The sequence below is a fragment of the Carcharodon carcharias genome, chromosome 5 (genome assembly GCF_017639515.1).
Source record: "Carcharodon carcharias isolate sCarCar2 chromosome 5, sCarCar2.pri, whole genome shotgun sequence".
NCBI classification, from domain to species: domain Eukaryota; kingdom Metazoa; phylum Chordata; class Chondrichthyes; order Lamniformes; family Lamnidae; genus Carcharodon; species Carcharodon carcharias.
Window position 1 is genome coordinate 19,792,779 of NC_054471.1, and position 24,994 is coordinate 19,817,772.

General features: G+C 45.9%; 1 protein-coding gene across 3 annotated transcripts in view; it reads right to left on the minus strand.

The window, feature by feature from the left end:
- The window catches only part of LOC121277892 (cullin-9), a 301,897-nt gene that overhangs the window by 218,432 nt on the left and 58,471 nt on the right, over nucleotides 1–24,994 (minus strand). For all 3 annotated transcript variants that reach the window (XM_041187673.1, XM_041187674.1, XM_041187672.1), the window contains exons 3-4: nucleotides 10,878–11,032; nucleotides 7,672–8,190 (exon numbers count right to left, since the gene is read on the minus strand). In XM_041187673.1, the coding sequence (XP_041043607.1) occupies nucleotides 7,672–8,190; nucleotides 10,878–11,032 (674 nt within the window). The remainder of the gene's footprint in view (nucleotides 1–7,671; nucleotides 8,191–10,877; nucleotides 11,033–24,994) is intronic.

Here is a 24,994-nt window from a genome sequence, read left to right on the forward strand (position 1 = left end):
ACTCTGTCCAGCCCCCTCATGATTTTGAACCTCTCTATCAAATCTCCTCTCAGCCTTCTCCTCTCCAAGGAGAACAGTCCCAACCTTTCCAATCTATCCTCATTGCTGAAGTTTCTCATCCCTGGAACCATTCTTGTAAACCTCATCTGCACTCTCTCCAATGTGTTCTCATCCTTCCTATAATGTGGTGCCCAGAACTGTACACAATACTCCAGCTGAGGTCTAATGAGTATCTTATATAAATTCAGCATAACCTCCCTGCTCTTGTACTCTATGCCCCTATTAATAAAACCCAGGATACTACATGCTTTATTAACTGCTCTCTCCACCTGTCCTGCCACATTCTCTGATCTATGCACATATACACCCAAGTCTTTCTGCTTCTTCAACCCCTTCAAAATTTCACCCTTATTTTATATTGTCTGTCTATGTTCTTCCTGCCAAAATGCATCATCCTCACACTTCTCCGCATTGAACTTCATTTCCAACTCCACCAACTTGGCTATGTCCTCTTGAAGTTCTACGCTGTCATCCTCGCCGTTTTCAACACTCCCAAGATACGTATCATCCACAAACTTTGAAATTATCCCCTGCACACCAAATTCTAGATCATTGATATATACCAGGAAAAGCAGCCAATTTTGTATCCACGTTACTACTGTCCCTTTTATTCCATGAGCAATAGCTTTTCTCACAAGTTTGTTGTGTGGCACTGTGTCAAATGCCTTTTGAAAGTCCATGTACACCACATCAACAGCATTACCCTCATCGACCCTTTCTGTTACCTCTTCAAAAAACTCCGGCAAGTTAGTTAAACACGATTTCTCCTTTATAAATCCATGCTGGCTCCTTATAAGCCCATATTTTTCCATGTGGCAACGAATTCTATCCCAGATAATTGTTTCTAGAATCTTGCCCATCACTGAAGTTAAACTGACTGGTCTGTAAATGCTGGGCTTATCCTTACAACCTTTCTTGAACAAGGGTGTAATGTTTGCAATTCTCCAGTCCTCTGGCACCTCCCCTGGGTCTAGGAAAGATTGAAAGATTATGGCCTGTCACCCTGCACTTTCTACTCTCAAATCCTTCAATACCTTTGGATTTGTCTCATTCAGTCCTGGTGCCTTATCAACTTTAAGTATTACCACAGCAGCAACACTCATCACAGAAGAAAGTTCCCCAGAGAGGCAACATCTCCGGGAACAAGCAGATACCACATGAACAGCCAGTAACAACCTGCACACGTACCATTACTGGACCTGAACGCTTTAAAAATTGTATGTAATGCATACATAGGGACAGACAAAAGTGGGTGAGACTAGAAAGACCAATTTCCTGTCTATGTATGATTATTTTTATTGTAGGCCGTGCATCTGCAAATGATAGGGTATGCAGGTTGCTTTTTTTATGAAAAGGGGGGTGTTTGGAAAAGCGCCTTTGTGCAATGTGGCCATAGGCTTGCCAGTCATGTGGCCATCCTTGGTGTATAACGGCTTGAGAGCAGAAGGTACTTCATCCACTACTTGGAGTGGTCGCACTATTTGGGATGATCTATAGAGCTCCAAACAGTGAGAGACAGAAAGAGGAGCAAATCTACAGGGGAAATCACCAAGATATGAAAGAAATACAGAATGATGATATTGAGGGACTTCAATTACCAAATATTGATTGGGATAATGTTAGAGTAAAGGATAAAGAGGCAGAGGAATTTCTGAAATGTGTTCAGAGAACTTACTTGACTAGTATGTTCTTGGTCCAACAAGACAGGCGGCTTTGCTGGATCTGGTGCTGAGGATTGGGAATGACCAAGTGACTGCCACTTGGCTAAGAGTGATCATTGTATCATAAGGTTTAGAGAAGTAATGGAGAACAGCAAGGAACAATCTAAAGTAGAACTTCTAGATCAGAAGAGGGCTAACTTCAATGGGATGAAAGTGGACCAAACCAGGGTAAAATGGAACCAAAGATTGACAGGAAAAACACGCACAGAGCAATGGGTAATCGATGTTTCAGGTAAAATGTCGGTACATTCCAACAAGGACAAAAGGGAGGGAAACAAAAGCCAGGGCTCTTTGGTTGACAAAGGAGATAGAGAAAATGATGAAACGAACAAAGAGGGTGTTAGGTAAACATCAAGTGAGTTCTTCAAATGAAAGTCTGGTCAAATACAATAAGTTGAGAGGGGGAGTGAAGGGGAAAATTAAAATAGCAAACAAGGAATATGAGACTAGAACAGCAATCAACATAAAAGGGACCCCAAAAATCTACCAGCTTGTAAATAGTAAGATGATATGTGCTTAGAGGCACAGGGCAAGGCTAAAATACTACATGAGCACTTTGTATCGATGTTTACTAAGGAAGAGGATGCCGATAAAATATCGGTCAAAGCAGAGGTGGCTGAGGCAATGGGTGAGTGAAAATTTGATAGGGAGGATATACTAGAAAGACTGACTTTGCCTAGGATAGAATTGATGCCTGGGTTGGATGGCTTGCATCCCAGTGAGAAAGAAAAATCACCTAAAGGGTTAAATTATAAAGGAAAGCAAGAACAGAAAAATAAGAACAACAAGCCTGGACACGTGAAATGACCTGAGATCAAAGGTTAGGCAAAGAGTAGATAAAAAGGATACATGACACAATAAACACAAACAGATGTTGTCTCATGGAATGAATAGTACATTGTTAGAAGAGATAAGGGATGATCAAGAAACTGTATGGGTAAGCAAAATCAATTAGCTAACATAGATATAATTATAAAAACAAAAAAACTGCGGATGCTGGAAATCCAAAACAAAAACAGAATTACCTGGAAAAACTCAGCAGGTCTGGCAGCATCGGCGGAGAAGAAAAGAGTTGACGTTTCGAGTCCTCATGACCCTTCGACAGAACTTGAGTGAGTCCAAGAAAGGGGTGAAATATAAGCTGGTTTAAGGTGTGTGTGTGTGTGTGTGTGTGTGTGTGTGTGTGTGTGTGTGTGTGTGTGTGTGAGGGGGGGGGGTGGTTTGGGTGGGGGGGAGAGAGAGAGAAGTGGAGGGGGTTGGTGTGGTTGTAGGGACAAACAAGCAGTAATAGAAGCAGATCATCAAAAGATGTCACAAACAACAGAACAAAAGAACACATAGGTGTTAAAGTTGGTGATATTATCTAAACGAATGTGCTAATTAAGAATGGATGGTAGGGCACTCAAGGTATAGCTCTAGTGGGGGTGGGGAGAGCATAAAAGATTTAAAAATAGACGTAACCAGTGGAGTGCCACAAGGGTCAGTCCGAAGGCCTCAATTATTTACTATCTATATTAATGACTTGGAGGATGGGGCAAAGTGTAACGTATCCAAATTTGCCGATGATACAAAAATCGGTGGGTGGCTATGTTGTGATGAGGACATAAGGAATCTGCAAGGGGATATAGATAAGTTGAGTAAGTGGGCAAAAACTTGGCAGATCGATTTAATGTAGGAAAGTGTGAGGCCATGCACTTTGGTAGGAAGAATCAAAAGGCAGACTATTATTTAAATAGAGAGAGACTCCAGAAAAGTACAGCACAGAGGAATTTGGATGTTCTTGTGCATGAAACACAAAAAGTTATCATACAGGTGCAGCAAGTAATTAACAAAGCAAATGGAATTTTGCCCTGTATTGCTAGGGGGTTGGAGTTTAAAAATAGGGAAATCTTGCTACAACTGTACAAGGCATTGGTGAGGCTGCACCTAAAGTACTGTGTACAGTTCTGGTCCCCACATTTAAGAAAGAATATACTGGCATTGGAGGCAGTTCAAAAGAGACTCACTAGGCTGAATCCTGGGATGAAGGGGTTGACTTATCAAGAACGGCTTAACAGGTTAGCCTTTATTCTTTAGAGTTTAGAAGAATGAGGGGTGATCTTACTGAACATAGAAGATTCTGAGGGGGCTTGACAGGGTAATATAGAAAATAGGAGTAGGCCATTCGGCCCTTCAAGCCTGCTTCACCGTTCACTATGATCATGGCTCATCATCCAACTCAATAGCCTGCTCCCGCTTTCTCCCCATATCCTTTGATCCCTTTCGCCCCAAGAGCTATATCTAACTTCTTCTTGAAAATATACAACATTTTGGCCTCAACTACTTTCTGTGGTAGCGAATTCCACAGGCTCACCACTCTCTGGGTGAAGAAATTTCTCCTTATCTCAGTCCTAAATGGTCTATCCTGTATCCTCAGACTCTGAGCCCTGGTTCTGGACTCCCCAACCATCGGGAACATCTTTCCTGCATCTACCCTGTCTAGTCCTGTTACAATTTTATGGGTTTCTCTGAGGTCCCCCCTCATTCTTCTCAACTCCAGCGAATATAATCCCAATCAACTCAATCTCTCCTCATATGTCAGTCCCGCCATCCCAGGAATAAGTCTGGTAAACCTTCGCTGCATTCACTCCAAAGCCAGAGCATCCTTCCTCAGATAAGGAGACCAAAACTGCACACAATATCCCAGGTGTGGTCTCACTAAGGGCCTGTACAATTGCAGCAAGACATCCCTGTTCCTGTACTCGAATCCTCGCTATGAAGGCTAACATACCATTTGCCTTCTTTACCACCTGCTGCACCTGGATACTTACTTTCAGCAACTGGTGTACGAGGACACCCAGGTCTCGTTGCACATTCCTCCCTCTCAATTTATAGCCAATCAGATAATAATCTGCCTTCTCGTTTTTGCTACCAAAATGGATAACCTCACATTTATCCACATTATACTGCATCTGCCATGCACTTGCCCACTCACTCAGCTTGTCTTAATCACATTGAAGCATCTCTGCATCCTCCTCACAGCTCACACTCCCACTCAGCTTTGTGTCATCTGCAAATATGGAGATATTACATTTAGTTCCCTCATCTAAATCATTAATTTATATTGTGAATAGCTGGGGTCCCAGCACCAATCCCTGCAGTACCCCATTAGTCACTGCCTGCCATTCGGAAAAAGACCCGTTTATTCCCACTCTTTGTTTCCTGGCTGCCTCAGATGTTGAGAAGGTCTTTTTACTAGCGGGAGAATCTTGAACTAGGGGACATAAATACACAGTAAGGGGACACTCATTTAAAACAGATATGAAGGAATTTCTTCTCTCAGAGGATGAGGAATGTTTGAAAGTCTTTACCCCAGAGAGTTGTGGAGGCCAGATCACAAAGTATTTAAAGAGGAGGTAGATAGATTTTTGAAGTATCAGGGAGTTGAGGGCTATGAGGAGCTGGCACGAAAGAGGAGTTGAGGCAAGGGGAAATCAGCCATGATCTTATTGAATGGCGGGGGAGGCTTGAGGGGCCAAATGACCTACTCCTGCTCCTATTTCTTACGTTATGTACACCCTGATGCCACTGTGCATCAGTGGTGTGGAGGGAGTGAATGTTTATGGACGTGGTGCCAATCAAGTTACTGCTTTGTCCTGGATGGTGTGCAGCTTCGAGTGTTGTTGAAGCTGCACTCATCCAGGGAAGTGGGGAGTATTCCATCACAGTTCTGACTTATGCCTTGTAGATGGTGGACAGGCTTTGGGGAGTCAGGAGGTGAGTTACTTGCCGCAGGATTCCTAGCCCCAGACCTGCTCTTATACTCACAGTATTTATATGGCTGGTCCAGTTCAGATTCTGGTCAATGGTAACCCCCAGGATGGCGACAGGGAGGATTCAGCGATGGTAATGCCATTCAATGTCAAGGGACGATAGTTAGATTCTCTCTTGTTGCAGATGGTTACTAAGTGACCACAAAGTGATGAAGCAACTGAAGATGGTTGAGCCTAGGACACTACTCCGAGGAATTCCTGCAGTGATGTCCTGGAACTGAGATGATTGACCTCCAACAAGCACAACCATTTTTCTTTGTGCTAGGTATGATTCCAATCAGTGGAGAGTTTTTCCCCCGATTCTCATTGACCCCAATTTTGCTAGGGCTCCTTGTTGCCACACTCGGTCAAATGCTGCCTTGATGTCAAGGACAGTCACTCTCACCACACCTCTGGAGTTCAGCTCTTCTGTCCATGTTTGAACCAAGGCTGTAATGAGGTCAAGAGCTGAGTGGCCCTGAGCATCAGTGAGCAAGTTATTGTTAAGCAAGTGCCGCTTGATAGCACTGTTGATAACTCCTTACATCACTTTACTGATGGTCGCAAGTAGACTGATGGGGCAACAATGGGCCAGGTTGGATTTGTCCTGTTTTTTGTGTACAGGACATGCCTGGGCAATTTTCCACATTGCTGGGTAGATGCCAGTGTTGTTGCTGTACTGAAACAGCTTAGCTAGGGATGCACCAAATTCTGGAGCACAAGTCCTCAGTAATATTGCCGGAATATTATCAGGGTCCATAGCCTTTGCAGTATCCAGTGGCTTCAGCCGCTTCTTGATTTCACATGGAGTGACTCGAACTGGCTGGACACTGGCATCTGTGATGCTGGGTTCCTCCAGTGGAGGCCGAGATGGAGTATCCACTCAGCACTTCTGGCTGAAGATGTTGCTAATGCTTCAGCCTTATCTTTTGCACTGCTGTGTTGGGCTCCTCCATCATTGAGGACGGGGATATTTGTGGAGCCTTCTCCTCCAGTGAGTTCTTTCATAGTCTACCACCATTCACGAATGGATGTGGCAGGACTGCAGAGCTTAGAACTGATCCATTTGTTGTAGAATCACATAGCTCTGTCTATCGCTTGCTGCTTATGCTGTTTGGCATGCAAGTTGTCCTGTGTTATAGCTTCACCAGGTTGATACCTCATTTTTAGATATGCCTGGTGCTGCTCCTGGCACGCTCTCCTGCACTCTTCATTGAACCAGGGTTGATCCCCTGGCTTGATGGTAATGGTAGAGTGGGGGATATGCGGGCCATGAGGTTACAGATTGCGGTTGAGTACAACTCTGCAGTTGCTGATGGCCCACAGCATCTCATGGTTGCCCAATCTGGAATTGCTAGATCTGTTCAAAATCTATCCTATTTAGCAATAGCCTCCTGATATTTCATACTGACTGTATGAAAGGTGAGCACCATCAAGTAGCCTGTGTACTGGAAAACTGACTCCACTATACACAAGGCAAATGTGCAAGAGCAGCTAAGTTATCCTCTTCTCCAAAACCTGGGTTGCAGTGCAGATTTGTAACCTCGCTTTCATCTGCAGGATTGGAAGTGCTTTTCTTCAAATGAGGTTTTAAATCAAGGACCCATTTGCCTGTTTGGGTTGGCAGTCAACACCCTCAGGTCCAACATTTCATCCAGAACCAAAACAAAAAATAGAGCTACCGGCTCTTCACCATATTACTGTTTGTTGGATTTTGCTGCACAAATTTGCCAAATTGACAACATTTTTTTTAAATTCACAAGAAATTCTTTGAGGCATCTCTCAGGCATGATGAGAATTATAACAAAGTAGGTTTGTCTTTCCTTTGATCTGATCACATAGCAAAATTTTAAAAGATACATAAGCCAGAGCTCTAAGTGCAGACAGTGCAGTAACAGGAGGCCTGAGATTCTTCAACTTCTCAAAAGACTGAAGATATTAACAGACAGTGTGACCTAATATTTTAGGATTTTTATTCTTTCAGATGCTGACTAACCAACTTTGTATTTTCAGAATTTTCTTGTTATTTCAATTCAATTTTTTTCTAATTTCATTTGCCAAGCAGAACATCACTAGTACATTAAGCATTTCTTCCTTACCTGCACAGGAGGAGTTCCATCATTGCTGTACCTAAACTCCCCTTCATCTCCACAACTGACTTGTTCATAATCCTCCAGCATTTTCACAGTCATGCCTGCTTTTAAATTCGCTTGTATATATTCCACATAGCTACTCCGGCTGGCAAAATTTGAGCGTGTTTTGTAAGTGGTGGTTGTTTTTTTCCGCGGCTGTGGTATCAGTAAGTTACTGGTAGCCATGCTCCGTGGCTGGAATATTGATTTAACGTTCCTGGGCAGCATTTCTCCTGTCAACCCTGTCATATGATCAGGTTCTCTGTTCCGGTCCCAGCCCATGACACGAACTAATTCAGAAATCAGATTTGCCATTGCCACAGTGAATTCAAACTCGCGCAGCAGTCGAGTCTGTTCTGGTACATGCAAGGCAGTGCAGTCCTGGCGCTCTCCACTTACATCTTGCCCACTGTTATTCAACTTGTCCATCAGTGAGGTGACACACAGATACCGTTTTACCAAAGAAAATAGGAGTTTTCCTGGAATCTGAAATGGAAAAGACAAAAGAGAATGAAAAACAGTACGCAGGTGGTTAATGCTGCATTCCACAGTATTGTGGAATTAGGCCCATTTACATGGTGTCCCTGGTGCCAGAGCACCAAGAGCAGAAGATAAACGATGCCTGCTTGAAATGAAATGTAATTTCCATTCCTGGCCACAAACATAAAGTATTTTTTGGCTCTCAAGTCAATGACAATTTGATACAGTGCACAGAATAAAGTAAAACACAAAGCAGTTTGCCAAGATTAATCTAACAAACAGGCATCAAGCCAGTTAGGAGATGGTCCAAGAGAAGAGTCGTAAAGGGAGAGAGAGAGAGAGAGATGGAGATTTAAGACAGAACTCGGAGTTTCAGAACTCGGTGCAAGACGCTGAAGGCAAGAATGGAGGTCAAAGCTTAGGCTGCTGCAAGTTTGAATTTACAGTTGTAAGTGGCTTAGGGCAAAGTTTCCCTTCCCTCAAGTGAAAATACAGAATGGACTGGGATTGACAGACAGTAAGGGGAGGGGATTGTTGAGGTCAAGGTTGCAGAGATGCTCGTGAGTTTGAGAGCGACATTGAGGAAGAATAGAGGGAAAGTGCAGCCAGTAATACTCTAAATAAATTGGGGGTGATCAATAAAGTGCCTACAATGGCAAAATGCTCCAATTGTTGAGCACTAACATTGCTCATCATGATGAGTACAATATTTACCTTATAAAATTCAAAAAATCTCTACTATTCCAGGACAAAGTAGCCCACTTGATTGGCATCATATCCACAAACATTTGCACCCTCCACCACAACGCACAGTGGCAGCTGTGTGTACCATTTACAAGATGCACTGCAGAAACACAGCAAGGCTCCTCAGGCAGCACCTTCCAAACCCACAACCAATACCATCTAGAAGGACAATGGCAACAGATAGATGGGAACACCACCATCTGGAAGTTCCCCTCCAAGCCACTCACCATCCTGACTCGGAAATATATCTCCGTTCCTTCACTGTCACTGGGTCGATATCCTGGAACTCCTCACTAACAGCACCGTGGGTGTACCTACACCACATGGACTGCAACAGTTCAAGCAGGCAGCTCACCACCACCATCTCAAGGGCAATTAGGGATGGGCAATAAATGCTGGTATAGCCAGCGAAGCCCACATCGCGTAAATGAATAAAAACAAAACATACGAACAAGGAGCAGGAGTTGGCCATTCAGCCCCTCAAGCCTGCTCCACCATTTAATAAGATCATGGTTGATCTGATAGTAGCCCCAAATCTGCATCCCATCTACCCCCGATAACCTATCACCTATCACTCCCTTGCTTACCAAGAGTCTACCCACCTCTGCCTTAAAAATATTCAAAGATTCTGCTTCCACCACCTTTTCAGGAAGAGAGTTCCAAAGACTCACGACTCTTAAGAGAAATAATTTTGCCTCATCTCTGTTTTAAATAGACGGCCCCTTTCTTTTTAAAACAGTGACCCCTAGTTCTAGATTCTCCCACGAGAAGAAACATTCTCTCCACATCCACCCTGTCAAGACCCCTCAGGATATATGTTTCGATCAATCAAGTCATTTTTAACTCTTCTAAACTCCAGCAGGTACAGCCTAGTCTTTTGAGCCTTTCCGCATAAGAATACCTGTTCCAGGTATAAGTCTGGTAAACCTTCTCTGAACTGCTTCCAATGCATTTACATCCTTCCTTAAATAAGGTACATAATACTCCAAATGTGGTCTCACTAGTACCTCCCTACTTTTGTAATCAATTCCCCTCACAATAAATGATGACATTCTATGAACTTTCCTAATTACTTGCTGTACCTGCATACTTGTCTTTTGTGATTCATGCACTAGGGCACCTAGGTCCCTCTGCAGCTCAGAGCTCTGCAATCTCTCGCCATTTAGATTAAATGCTTCTCTTTTTCTCTTCCCACCAAAATCACATTTCACATTTTCCGACATTATACTCCATTTGCTAGATCTTTGCCCATTCACTTAACCTATCTATAGCTTTTTGTGGCCTCATTATGTCCTCTTCAAACTTACTTTCCTACCTATCTCTGTGCGTCAGCAAATTTAGCAAACATCCCTTCAATCCCTTCATCCAAGTCATTTATATAAATTGTAAACAGTTGAGGTCCTGGCACTGATCACTGTGGCACACCACTCGTTACATCTTGCCAATCTGAAAAAGACCCATTTATTCCTACTCTCTGCTTCCAGTTAGCCAGCCAATCTTCTATCCATGCCAATATCTTATCTCCTATACCATGAGCTTTTATTTTCCACAATTACCTTCGATATGGCACTTTATCAAATGCTTTCTGGAAATCTAAGTACAGTACATCTACCGGTTCCCCTTTGTCCACAGCACATATTACTTCCTCAAAGAACTCCAATAAGTTGGTTAAACATGATTTGCCTTTCACAAAACCATGTTGACTCTGCCTGATGACCTTGAGCTAATCCAGAAATTGTTTGGTAGTGGGGTAGAAGGCAGATATTGTCAAAGACCAATAGTCAGTTTGAAATAAAATCAGTACTGCCATCTCCCACAGCAGGTTTGTAATTGTCACAGTTATCCTTCTCCCCTTTTCTGGGCCAAGAGTTTCAATGCAAGTCTATTTCTTTGGGGAATGCTTTAATTGCAATAATCAGGAATGTGAAATGGTAGGGAGATGACATTACCTGAGGGAGGTGAATTCCTTCAAATGAAATTCCATGTTCTTCCGAGGAAGTGGTTTCTGCAAACAATTCCAACAGGGTGTAACGATTGTCAAAATCCATGTGCTGTTCAATCCCATCCTGCTGGCTCAGTGAGAGGAGAACATATGCCCGGCTACCTACAACACAACAAAGTATTTCAAAACAGAGCCCAAAGCCATTCTGAATTTAGAAAACATTCAATACTTATTTTGTTCACATAACAGTAAAGCTCAACAACTAATGTCCAACACTGACAGCCCTGAAAGATATACAAATAAATGCAAGTATTTCCTTCTTTAGTTACTGGAGTTTAAAAAGAGATTTGAACAGAAAATGCTTGAAATACACAGCACACCATAGCTACTTGTGTGTAAACAAACACTTATCAGAACTGTATGAAAGATGAAAAGGTGCATTAGTAAGGTTGGAAAAACAAAATGTGGAGAGGGGCAAGGAAAGAGAAGCATAAATAAACACTCCAATCATTTAGAGGGTTGAAAAACTGGAAACCTGAATTTTTTGTATTAGATTAACCTTTATAAAATTGTCTCTTTGAAAAGCCAAGATTTCTAGATCAGTTGATATGCAATACATAGTACTGAACTCAGTACAATGACCCAGAAAGCATTAGGGCAGGCTTGTCTAACCTTTTCTTGTGGGGGTCACAGTTCAAGTGTTTTCTCAGTCAAGAAACTGATGAGCAGATTTCAGAAAGACAAGGTTTGACACATTAAACGGCAACTTCAAAACAAACAACTTGCTGAGCAAAAAAAATATCAAATCAATGATGCATTGATAATCTTTAAAAATGAGTGATAAGTAAAGATGACCACTAGTGTGTGGGAGCAGGTGTGTGTGTGTCCAACTAACTCTTAGTCTCAGAGTGCTCATCACTCACTCACACCCTCAGCCACTGTGTGGGTGGGTGAGAGTGCACGTCGGAGCGTGTGTGGGGGTGAGAGTGCACGTCAGAGCGTGAGGGGGTGAGAGTGCACGTCAGAGCGTGTGTGGGGGTGAGAGTGCACGTCGGAGCGTGTGGGGGTGAGAGTGCGCGTCGGAGCATGTGGGGGTGAGAGTGCACGTCGGAGCGTGTGGGGGTGAGAGTGCACATCGGAGCATGTGGGGGCGAGAGTGCACGTCGGAGCGTGTGGGTGTGAGAGTGCACGTCAGAGCGTGTGTGGGGGTGAGAGTGCACGTCAGAGCATGTGGGGGTGAGAGTGCACGTCGGAGCGTGTGGGGGCGAGAGTGCACATCGGAGCGTGTGGGGGTGAGAGTGCACGTCGGAGCGTGTGGGGGTGAGAGTGCACGTCGGAGTGCGTGAGGGGGTGAGAGTGCACGTCGGAGCGTGAGGGGGTGAGAGTGCACGTCGGAGCGTGAGGGGGTGAGAGTGCACGTCGGAGCGTGAGGGGGTGAGAGTGCACGTCGGAGCGTGAGGGGATGAGAGTGCACATCGGAGTGCGTGAGGGTGAGAGTACACGTCGGAGCGTGAGGGGGTGAGAGTGCACGTCGGAGCCTGTGTGGGGGTGAGAGTGAATGAGAATCCAGAGACTGGGAGTGAGGCAGACTTTCACACACATACTCCATTCTCTCTCACGCACTCTGCCCTCCCCCTCCCCCTCACAATCCCCCACTCCCCCCTCTCCTCATACTAGCCCTCTCCACCCTCCCCCTCACACTCTCCCTCTCCCCACCCCATCATTCTCTTCCCCTCACTCTCCCCCTCCCCTCACTCTTCCCCACCTCACTCCCTCACTCTCCCCCAGTTCACTCCCTCACTCTCCCCCTCCAGCTCACCCTCCCCTTACTCCCTCACTCTCCCCCTCCGCCTCACTCCCTCACTCTCCCCCTCCGCCTCACTCCCCCCTCCGCCTTACTCCCTCACTCTCCCCCACTGCCTCACTCCCTCACTCTCCCCGCCACCTCACTCTCCCCACCACCTCACTCCCTCACTCTCCCCCTCCACCTCACTCCCCCCTCCACCTCCCTCCCGCTCCCTCCCCTCCACCTCACTCCATCTCCCCCTCCCATCTCCCCCACTCTCCCCCTCACTCCCTCAATCACCCATCTCCCCACCCCCCCTTCACTCTCCCCCTCCCCCCCCTCACTCTACCCCCACTCGCTCCCTCTCCCCGGCAGCCCCTCACTCTCACCTGCACTCCCTTACTCTTCACCTCCCCCTCACTCCCTCACTCTCCCTTTCCCCCCTCACTCTCCCCCTCAACCCCTTCCTCCCTTACTCTCCACCTCCACCTCACTGCCCCCTTCACCCCCTCACTCTCCCTTTCCTCACACTCACTCACCCCTCACCCGGCACTCCCCACTCTCTCCCCCTCCTCCCTCTCCCTCTTACGCCCTCACTCTCCCCCTCAACCCTTTCCCCCTCACTCTCCACCTCCCCCTCACTCCATCACGCTCCACTTCCCTCCCTCACTCTCCCCTTCCCTTCCTCACTCACTCCCTCACCACACAACACTCTCCGCTTCCCCCCACACTCTCCCCCACAACCCCTTCCCCACTGACTCTCCCCACCCCCTCACCCTCACTCTCTCCCCTCCCCTTAACCCTCACACACTCACCCTCCCCCTCACACACTCCCCCTCTCCCCCCTCACACACTTCCCCCTCTCCCCCCTCACACACTTCCCCCTCTCCCCCCTCACACACTTCCCCCTCTCCCCCCTCACACACTTCCCCCTCTCCCCCTCACACTTCCCCCTCTCCCCCTCACACTTCCCCCTCTCCCCCTCACACTTCCCCCTCTCCCCCTCACACACTTCCCCCTCTCCCCCTCACACACTTCCCCCTCTCCCCCCTCACACACTTCCCCCTCTCCCCCCTCACACACTTCCCCCTCTCCCCCCTCACACACTTCCCCCTCTCCCCCCTCACACACTTCCCCCTCTCCCCCCTCACACACTTCCCCCTCTCCCCCTCACACACTTCCCCCTCTCCCCCTTACACACTTCCCCCTCTCCCCCTCACACACTTCCCCCTCTCCCCCTCACACACTTCCCCTCCCCCTCACACACACCCCCACTCTCCCCTCACACACTCTCACAGTCTCCCACTCTCCCCCTCTCTCCCCCTCACACACTCCCCCTCACACACTCCCCCTCACACACTCCCCCTCACACACTCCCCCTCTCTCCCCCCACACACTCCCCCTCTCCTCCCCTCACACACTCCCCCCCACACACTCCCCCTCTCTCCCCACACACACTTCCCCTCTCCTCCCCTCACACACTCCCCTTCTCCTCCCTCACACATTCCCCCTCTCCCCCCTCACACATTCCCCCTCTCCCCCCTCACCCTCTCCCAACACCCCCTCACTCTCGTCACACTCTCAATCCCCTTCACACACTCCCCATCTCCCCCCCACACACTCCCCCTCTCCCCCCCCCCATACAATCCCCCCCTCCCCTCACACACTCCCCCTCTCTCCCCTCACACAATCCCCCTCCCTCCCCCTCTCTCCCCTCACACACTCACCCTCTCTCTCCTCACACACTCCCCCTCTTCCCTCTTACCCACTCCCCCTCACACACTCCCCCTCCCTCCCCTCACACACTCCCCGTCTCCTCCCTTACACATTCCCCCTCTCCCCCCTCACCCTCTCCCAACACCCCCTCACTCTCATCACACTCTCTCAATCCCCCTCACACACTCCCCCTCTCCCCCCCACACACTCCGCCTCTCCCCCTCACACACTCCGCCTCTCCTCCCTTACATATTCCCCGCTCCTCCCTTACACATTCCCCTCTCCTCCCTTACACACTACCCCCCCTCCTCCCTTACACACTTACCCTCTCCCCCCTCCCCCTCTCCCATCACCCCCTCACTCTCGTCACACACTCTCAATCCCCCTCACACACTCCCCCTCTCCCCCCTCACACACTCCCCCTCATTCCCTCACACACTTCCCTCTCCCCCTCACACACACACTCCCTCTCCCCCACACTCTCCCCCTCACACACTCTCCCTCTCCCCCTCACACTCCCCCTCTCCCCCCTCATACACTCACTCCCTCTCCCCCACACTCTCCCCCTCACACACTCCCCCTCACACTCCCCCCTCCCTCAATCATCCCTCAATTTCCCCATCTCCCTCATTCCTTCTCACTCTCCCCCTCAATCTCTCCTCACCAGCTCTCCTCATTATCCCCCTTCACTCTCAATCTCTCTGCACCATCCCCCTCTCCACATTGCCTGCCCTGCCCTCATACCTCCTCCGCCTGCCTCGTCTCGACCCCCCTGCCTGACCCGTTCCCCCCCAGCCTCCGCCTGTCCCGTCCCTCCCGTCCCCTGCTCCGTCTCACCCATCCCCCCCCCCGCCTGCCCCATTCCTCCCATTCCCCCCTCCTCCTGCCCCATTCCTCCTGTTCCCCACCTCCGCCTGCCACGACCACCTCTGCCTGCCCCCTCTCCCCCTCCGCCTGCCCCGTCCCATCCGTCCCCCCTCCGCCTGCCCCTTCATTTTCTTCTCTGTCCACAAAGCTGGACCACAAGGACCCAATCAAGAAAGGAAGAAAGGGGAAAGGTAAACGAGCAAGTCAGCCTCCCGGTAGCTCGTTCAACACATCCACTGGCCAACCTCTAGTTAGAGACCACTTTTGCCACTGAAAATAAAAACAATTGGAAATACTGGAAATCTGTAGTAAAAAGTGAAATAATAGTTTGATAGCACCTGTAAACAGAAAAGGCTTTTTTGAACACATAGACTTAACGTGGAAAATTAATGGCACAGAAGGAGTCCATTCAGCCCGCTGTGACCATGCCAGCCATAAAAAGTTGCCCAACCTCAACCCATTTTCCAGTTCTTGGCCTGTAGCCTTGTAGGTCACAGCATCCAAGTTTTTTTTTTAATGTGATGAGGGTTTCTGCCTTACTTCACCCACTGGGTGAAAAGAATTTCCCAGCTCCCCTCTATTCCATGCCCCCTGATTACTGATCTCTCTGCTAATGGTAACAGGTCCTTACTGTCAACTGTATCCAGGCCCCTCAATTTAATTAAGCCTCTGTTCAGTCTCTTCTGTTCCAAAGAAAACAGACACAACCTATCCAAACTTTTCTCATAGCTAAAATTCTCTGGTCCTGGCAGCATCTTCACAAATCTCGTTTGTACACTTTAGTGTGATCACATCCTTCCTGTAATGCAGTGACCAGAACTATATGCTGTGTCTGTGGTCTAGTGTTTTATACATAACCTTGTGGTCTAGTGTTTTATACTTAACCGTGTACTGTGTCTGTGGTCTAGTGTTTTATACATAGCCATGTGCTGTGTCTGTGGTCTAGTGTTTTATACTTAACCGTGTGCTGTGTCTGTCCGTGGTCTAGTGTTTTATACATAACCGTGTGCTGTGTCTGTGGTCTAGTGTTTTATACATAACCGTGTGCTGTGTCTGAGGTCTAGTGTTTTATACATAATCGTGTGGTCTAGTGTTTTATACATAACTATGTGTTGTGTCTTGGGTCTAGTGTTTTATACATAACCATGTGTTGTGTCTTGGGTCTAGTGTTTTATACATAACCATGTGCTGTGTCTGTGGTCTAGTGTTTTATACATAACCGTGTGCTGTGTCTGTGGTCTAGTGTTTTATACATAATTGTGTGGTCTAGTTTTTTTATACATAACCATGTGCTGTGTCTGTGGTCTAATGGTTTACACAGTTCTAGCATAACCTCCCTTTTATATTCTATACCTAGGTTAATAAAGAAAAGTATCATCTATATCTTTCTTAACTACCTCATCTACCTGTACTTTTACTTTCAACATCTATGCATATACACTCCAACGCACTGTTCTTCTACAGTTCCCGCTATCCTACCATTTACTGTGCATTCCCTTATCTTGTTTTCCCTCTCCAAATGCATTACTTGCTTAGATTTCTAGTCTTCTTATTTCACTTTGCTGTGCCTGCTAGCCACTCTATGCACTTTACAAGGTAACTGCGCCTAGCCAAAACATCTTTCCTGATGTTTGTTAAAAATACATCTTCCTGCTCGATGCAGTAATTGCAGTGCTGCAATAATCTACAATTCAAAAGTTCCAATTTTAAAACTAAGATATTGTGACATTAAGCAGGAAGGGGAAGCTTAGCATGAAGAACCAGAGCAAAAATTGGAGCTCAGTTATGAGGTCTGAACATAACTAATGATTCACAGCACAAAGACAGGCACGTGCCCAGCTCAAAATGTTAGGCAATGGTCAAAGGACATATGACTGTCCACGTGTCTGGAATAGCCACAACAATGCCGGATGTAACCAGCTTGGCAGGGTGACTCATACATTGGACTCCAAAACGCTCTTTGATAGATCCTACATCTGTCCATGCATGCAGTTACTTCCTTATGATTACATTAACTTATTTGAATAGGCAATAGTCAGTTAGTTATCGCCATTGTTTTATCTTGGTTCTGCTGCTATAGCACATATGATATTTTTCACATGCCTCAGCTGTGACTCAGTTGGTAACACTCTTGCCTCTGAGTCACAAGGCTCTGGGCTCAAGTCGGACTCCAAGACTTGAGCACAAAAATCAAGGTTGACACTCAGGCCAGCACTGAAGCACTGCTGCACTGTAGCAGGTGCAGCTGTTCAGTTGAGATGTTAAACCTTGACTGCCCTTTCAGGAAGACATAAAAGATCCCATAGCACTATTTCGAAGATGACCAGGAGAGTTATCCCTGGTTTCCTGGTCAACATTAATAACCAAATCAAAATCACAAGCACAATTCTCAGGTCAATAGCACATTGCTGCTTGGGAGATCGCACTCTCTTACCCTGGTATTCCTCCCAGCACAGCCCTGAACTTCACTCTTAAATCCAAGGGATGCTGACTTGAAAGAATATCAAGAAACAGCTGAAGGCACTGGATAGTGCAAAGGCTACGGGTGCTGACAATATTCCGACAATAGTACTGAAGACATGTGCTCCAGAACTTGCCATGACCCTAGCCAAGCTGTTCCTGTACAGCTATAACACTGGCATCTACCCAGCTATGTGGAAAATTGCCCAGGTACATCCTGTACACAAAAAGCAGGACAAATCCAACCCGGCCAATTACCCCTCCCCATCAGTCTACTCTCGATCACCAGTAAAGTAATGGAAGGAGTCATCAACAGTGCTATCAAGCGTCACTTGCTTAGCTACTCACTGATGCCCAGTTTGGGTTCCGCCAGGGCCACTCAGCTCCTGACCTCCTCGGTTCAAACATGGACAAAACAGCTGAACATCCGAGGTGTAATGAGAGTGACCGCTCTTGACTGCAAGGCAGCATTTGACCGTGTGTGGCATCAAGGAATCCTAGCAAAACTGGAGTCAATGGGAATCAGGTGGAAAACTCTCCACTGGTTGGAGTCATACCTAGCACAAAGGAAGATGGTTGTCATTGTTGGAGGTTAGTCATCTCAGCTCCAGGACATCACTGCAGGAGTTCCTCAGGGTAGTGTCCTCGGCCCAACCATCTTCAGCTGCTTCATCGATGACTTTCCTTCCATCATAAGGTCAGAAGTAGGGATGTTCGCTGATGATTGCACAATGTTCAGCACCATTCACAACTCCTCAGATACTGAAGCAGCTCATGTCCAAATGCAGCAAGACCTGGACAATATCCAGGCTTGGGCTGACAAGTGGCAAGTAACATTCATGCCATACAAGTGTCAGGCAATGACTGTCTCCAACAAGAGAGAATCCAACCATCACCACTTGAAATTCAATGGCATTACATTCACTGAATCCTCCAATATCAACATCCTGGGGGTTACCATTGACCAGGAAGTGAACTGGACAAGCCATATAAATACTGTGGCTACAAGAGCAGTTTAGAGGCTGGGAATCCTGCAACAGTTAGCTCACCTCCTGACTCCCCAAAGTCTGTCCACCATCTACAAGGCACAAGTCAGGAGTGTGATGGAATACCCCCCACTTGCCTGGGTGACTGCAGCTCCCACAACACTCAAGAACCAGGACAAAGCAGCCCACTTGATTGACACCATATTCACAAATATTCACTCCCTCCAACACCGACGCACAGTGGCAGCAGTATGTGCCATCTACAAGATGCACTGCAGAAATTCACCAAGGCTCCTTAGACAGCACCTTCCAAACCCACACCCGCAACCGTCTAGAAGGACAAGGGCAGCAGATAGATGGGAACACCACCACCTGGAAGTTCCCCTCCAAGTCACTCACCACCCTGACTTGGAAATATATCACCGCTCCTTCATTGCCGCTAGGTCAAAATCCTGGAACTCCTTTCCTAACAGCACTGTGGGTTTACCTACACCATATGGAATACAGCAGTTCAAGGCAGCAGCTCATCACCACCTTCACAAGGGCAACTAGGGATGAGTAATAAATGCTGGCCCAGCCAGTGAAGCCCACATCCCATCAATGAATAAAAAAAAGTCCTGAGATTGCCGATTTTGAGACTCTGTACCTGCATTCCTTTTGTAACAAAAACTAACATACCATCTGCCTTCCTAATTGAATACCTGCACTGTTAACTTTGTGATTCTTGTACAAGGACACCTAGGTCCCCCTCAATGTGCACATTTCCCAGTCTTTCACCATTCAAAAATATTCTTTTTTATTTTCCCTACCAAATTTGTAAGAAATTGGGGTCTTTAACAAACAGGACTTTTCTGCATTGGGAGCAACCAATGCAATTTGGCCTTCAATTTAGTCAACTGCATTCGCTGCTCCCAATGCGGTCTCCTCTACATTGGAGAAACCAAACGCAGACTGGGTGACCGCTTTCCGGAACACCTTCAGTCTGTCCGCAAGCATGACCCAGACGTCCCTGTCGCTTGCCATTTCAACACCCCACCCTGCTCTCATGCCCACATGTCCGTCCTTGGCCTGCTGCAATGTTCCAAAGCTCAAAGCAAACTGGAGGAACAGCACCTCATCTTCCAATTAGGCATTTTACAGCTTTCCAGACTTAACATTGAGTTCAACACCTTCAGACCCTGAACTCTCTCTCCTCGATCCACACCCCTTTTTTATCCCCTTTTTTCAATATTCATTTTAAATTTTTTTATTTTTATCCAGTTATTTTTATTTATTTTCATTTTTATTCATTGTTTTATTCCCACATTTTATCCTATTTTCTATCTTTTTTCCCACCACCATACCCCACCCGGGCCATCTATCACTTGTTCATGTTGCTCTTTCCAGAGTGCTTACCCTTGTCCAGCTATCATCACATTCTGCTTTCTTACCTTAATGCTACCATCAGCACCTCCTCTAGCCAGTACCACTATCATTAACACCCCGATGTCCTTTTGTCCATGACATCTGTAGCAATCTCTCCTTTGCCCCCACCTATAGCTTACCTTCTATCCAGCTTCACCTGCCCCACCACCCCCCAAACAGTATAAATTTCATCACATTTTTACTTCTCTTTAGCTCTGAAGAAGAGTCATACGGACTCGAAACGTTAACTCTGTTTTGCTCTCCACAGATGCTGTCAGACCTGCTGAGTTTTTCCAGTATTTTCTGTTTTTGATACAGAAGACTGGGCTTCGTTTTGGATTTCTTCACTAAACAGCTTATACAGTTGGTCAAATGATAACTTGCTGTCCAGTAGACTCCTTCAACTAAATCTTTCTAAGCTAACAAAGAATTCTTCATTTCTTGGCATATGGTTCTTCACGATGTCCCAAGCAGTGAGACTACTTATTTGCCCTGCTCCCCTCCACCACACATCCCACACCAACATAAGTTCATGATATCACATCATCAAGAAACCCACACCAGAAGCTTAGCCCTGCTCTGCATAGATCTATCCCCATCCTGCACTTCTCAGTATTGTTCAGAAGCACATGGGCCAAAATAAATGTAGAATTTCAGTATGGACTGCCTTTTTGAGTACAGTGCAACTGTTTCTTAGCAAATGATTTCACTGTCCCAATCTTGGTTGCCTTCTATCTCCCAGTATGAATCAATGTTCAATCTTACTGCACCCTCCAACCATACACCACATCCACCAAACCTACCGCCCCAATACTGCTACTTCAGTGCTCAAGTTACAAAGGGACAAAAGCCGCTTCAGCATTTTCTAAACTGGCAACTGGAGTTCAATGTGGGGAAGTGTGAGGTCAACCTCTTTAGATCACAGACACACAAATCAGAATATTTTCTTACTGGTGATTGACTAGAAACTATGGAGGGGCAAAGGGATTTGGATGCCTAGCTACTCATATCACGAAAAGCACAGGTACAGAAAACATTCAAATGGCTAATGGAATATTGGTCTTTATCTCTGAATTACAAAAGTGAGGAAGTACTGTTTCAGTTGTATACAGCCTTGATCAGATTCCATTTTGGAGTCATTGCATTCAGTTCCGAGCACCATACATCAGAAAAAGTTGCATACTGATTGCTAGGGATACCCTGATAGTATCTGATGGAACTGCATTCTCAGATAACAGTCCCTCATTACTTGAGTTTTGCTTTTAAATAAATAGATGATTAAAATGCACATAGTCAACACTGATTAATTTAAAATAATTTTTTGCTAAAAAAATTTTAAGTTACCTGTGATTCAAAAAAGGCAAATTAATTTAAATGGCAAGGAGCCTTCACACAAGACAAATTAAATAATTCTGCAATTCAGATTTTTTTTAAAAGCTTAGAATTACAGGGGTAGGAGGTATTCTCAAAATAAATGAACTGTACTACACACATCACAGTACTAAAAATTAAGGCCATTTATTTGAGAAGTAGCATCAATAGTCCAAGCCTACTGGAACATGATCAACAAACACCTTGAAATTCCTGAAAAGCAGATTTTTCAATTCTTTTTCAAGTCTAATCCAATTACTGGAAGTTGCTGGCTCCATCCTTAACCACCATCACCAATCATTGCTGACTCCATCCTTTTCCAAACCTCACTAGGTAAGGCAAGGTATCAAAGGACTGGAGGCCTGCGAATGTTCTATCATTATTTAAAAAAGGTGCAAGGGATAGGCCAAATAATTATAGGCCAGTCAGACTGACTATGGTGGTGGGCAAATTACTGGAAACAATTCTGAGAGGCAGGATAAACTCTCACTTAGAAAGGCAAGGATTAATCAGGGATAGTCAGCATAGTTTTGTTAATGGAAGATTGTGTCTTACTAACTTAATATAATTTTTTGAGCAAGTAACAGGGAGGATTGATGAGGGTAGTGCAGGGGATCTCGTCTATATGGATTTAGTAAGGCATTTGACAAGATCCCACATGGCAGTGAGATCCCATGGGGAGGTGGCAAGTTGGATCCAAAATTTGCTCAGTGACAGGAAACAAAGGATTATGCTCAATGGACAGTTTTGAGAGTGGAAAGCGGTTTCCAGTGGAGTTTCACAGGAATTAGTGTTGGGTCCCTTGCTGTTTGTTGTATATATGAATGATGTAGACTTAAATATGTGAGGCATTATTGGGAAATTTGCAGATGAAACAAAAATTGGTCGTGTAGTTGACAGTGAAGAGGATAGCTGTTGTATCCAGAATGATATCAATGGTTTGGCTGAGTGGACGGAAAAGTGGAAAATGGAATTCAATCCGGAAGAGTGTGAGGTAATGCATCTGGGGAGGGCAAGCAAAGCAATGGAAGACTCAATAAGCAGGAGGATATTGAGAGGGATTGGGGAAGGGGGAAACCTTGGTGTGCATATCCACAGGTCCCTAAGGTGGCAGGACAGATAGATAAGGTGGTAGAGAAAGCCTATGCAATGCCTTGCTTAATTGGACGAGGTATTGAATACAAAAGCAGGGATGTAATGATAGAACTGCATTAAACATTGATTAGACCACAACTGAAATTTTGTGTACAGGTCTGGTCACCACATTACAGGAAGGACATAATTGCTCTGGAGAGAGTGCAGAGGAGATTTACAAGAACGTTGCCAGGGCTTGAAAATTGAAACTATGAGGAAAGATTGGATAGGTTAGGGCTGTTTCCCTTAGAACAGAGGCTGAGGAGTGACCTAATTGATGTGTACAAAATTATGAGGGGCCTAGATAGGGTAGACAGGAAAGGACTGTTTCTCCTAGCTGAGGGGCCAATTACCAGGGGCATAGGTTTAAGGTGATTGGCAGAAGGATCAGAGGGGGCATGAAGAAAAACTTTACCACAAAAGAGTGATGGGCATCTGGAATTCACCGCCCCAATTGGTAGTTCAGGCTGAAACACTCAACTAATTTAAAAGGTACCTGGATCTGCACCAGGAGTGCGATAACATGCAAGGCTATGGACCAGCTGCTAGAAAGTGGGATTAAAATGGGCAACTAGTTTTTTGGACCGTGCAGATGTGATGGGCTGAAAAGGTCTCTTTCAGCGCTGCAACTTTGCGGTGGTTCTTTGATTATCCATTCTAACCTTACCAAGGTAGAATTGGGGAAATCTGGTGGTTTGATTAAACTTATTCACATTTGTCGTGACTCAGGGAAAAGGGGGGCTTGATATCATAGCACACTATCCCCAGAAAGTCATAACACCACTCTCACCCATCACTGCTGGCTCCATCCTTAAACACTGTCCCCATCATTGCTGGCTCCATTCTTAACCACCTTCCCCCATCATTGCTGGCTCCATTCTTAAACACCTTGCCCCATCATAGCTGGCTTCATCCTTAAACCCCGTCCTCATCATCACTGGCTTCATCCTTAACCACTCTCACCTATCATTGCTGGCTCCATCCTTAACAACCTTCCCCCATCATTGCTGGCTCCATCCTTAACCATTCTCACCCATCATTGCTGGCTCCATCCTTAACAACCTTCCCCCATCATTGCTGGCTCCATCCTTAACCATTCTCACCCATCATCGCTGGCTCCATCCTTAACCATTCTCACCCATCATCGCTGGCTCCATCCTTAACCATTCTCACCCATCATTGCTGGCTTCATCCTTAACCATTCTCACCCATCATTGCTGGCTCCATCCTTAACCATTCTCACCCATCATTGCTGGCTCCATCCTTAACAACCTTCCCCCATCATTGCTGGCTCCATCCTTAACCATTCTCACCCATCATTGCTGGCTTCATCCTTAACCATTCTCACCCATCATTGCTGGCTTCATCCTTAACCATTCTCACCCATCATTGCTGGCTCCATCCTTAACCATTCTCACCCATCATTGCTGGCTCCATCCTTAACCATTCTCACCCAGCATCGCTGGCTCCATCCTTAACCACTGTCACCCATCATTTCTTCTCTTTTCTTCAAATATGTTCTTGTCGTACACACTCTTCCTGCTCTCTATGTCAAGTCACGTTGCCAGATTTTTACGAAGCTCAGAATTTACTTCTGCTACAATCTTGAGGTTGTAAAACCCAATCAATATCATTGGCTAGCTTGACATCAGTCTTTTTATAGAATTTTAATATCTGGTGGTAGCTTACATCTAGAACTTGGCCCTTCACTTAGATTCCTCAATTTAAGAATAAATAAATCATCTGCCTGCTTAAAAACATTTCAAATCTGATAGATTTTTAGTCATACTCTACTTCAGCAAATACAGCTCTTGGCCGGAGCATCACGCTTCAGGTTGAAAACCTGATTACAGGATCTTTAGTTGCTTGGTAGATCAAAACTTGAGTATTGATGAAAAAAGAGCCATGCCGTCAAAGCTTTTCGTCTTACACTCATCAGGACAGAATCACAAGAATAGCAACTCTCAAAGGGAACAAAAATTTATACTGCATGTGAATGGGGTACTGATTGTTTGGCAAGTGGACTTTGATTGATACAGGAGATGCCATGGAGAATGCACTGGGGAACAGTTAACTGCCAAGCTTTTGTTTAAATGCAAACCAAGCAAGTTGACTCTGATTGGTCAAGGCATTGCTATGGGAATGAACCAGGGATTGGCTGTTCTCCCAAGCTTTTGCTTAGTTGAAAAAGGCACAATGCATGAAGATGTTTTTTCTGTTTGCAAAGGTCAGGGCCCTGCGTGTAGCTTCTAGAACACATAAGTGAGTCATTGCAAGCCTGATCTATAATCTTAAACTAGTTGTTAGTGTAATTCTTAGCACAATTAGGATTGTTTAGGAGGTGTTGTCCCATTGCAGAATCACATCTAATGTTGAACACTATGTTCTGAGTTTTGCAAG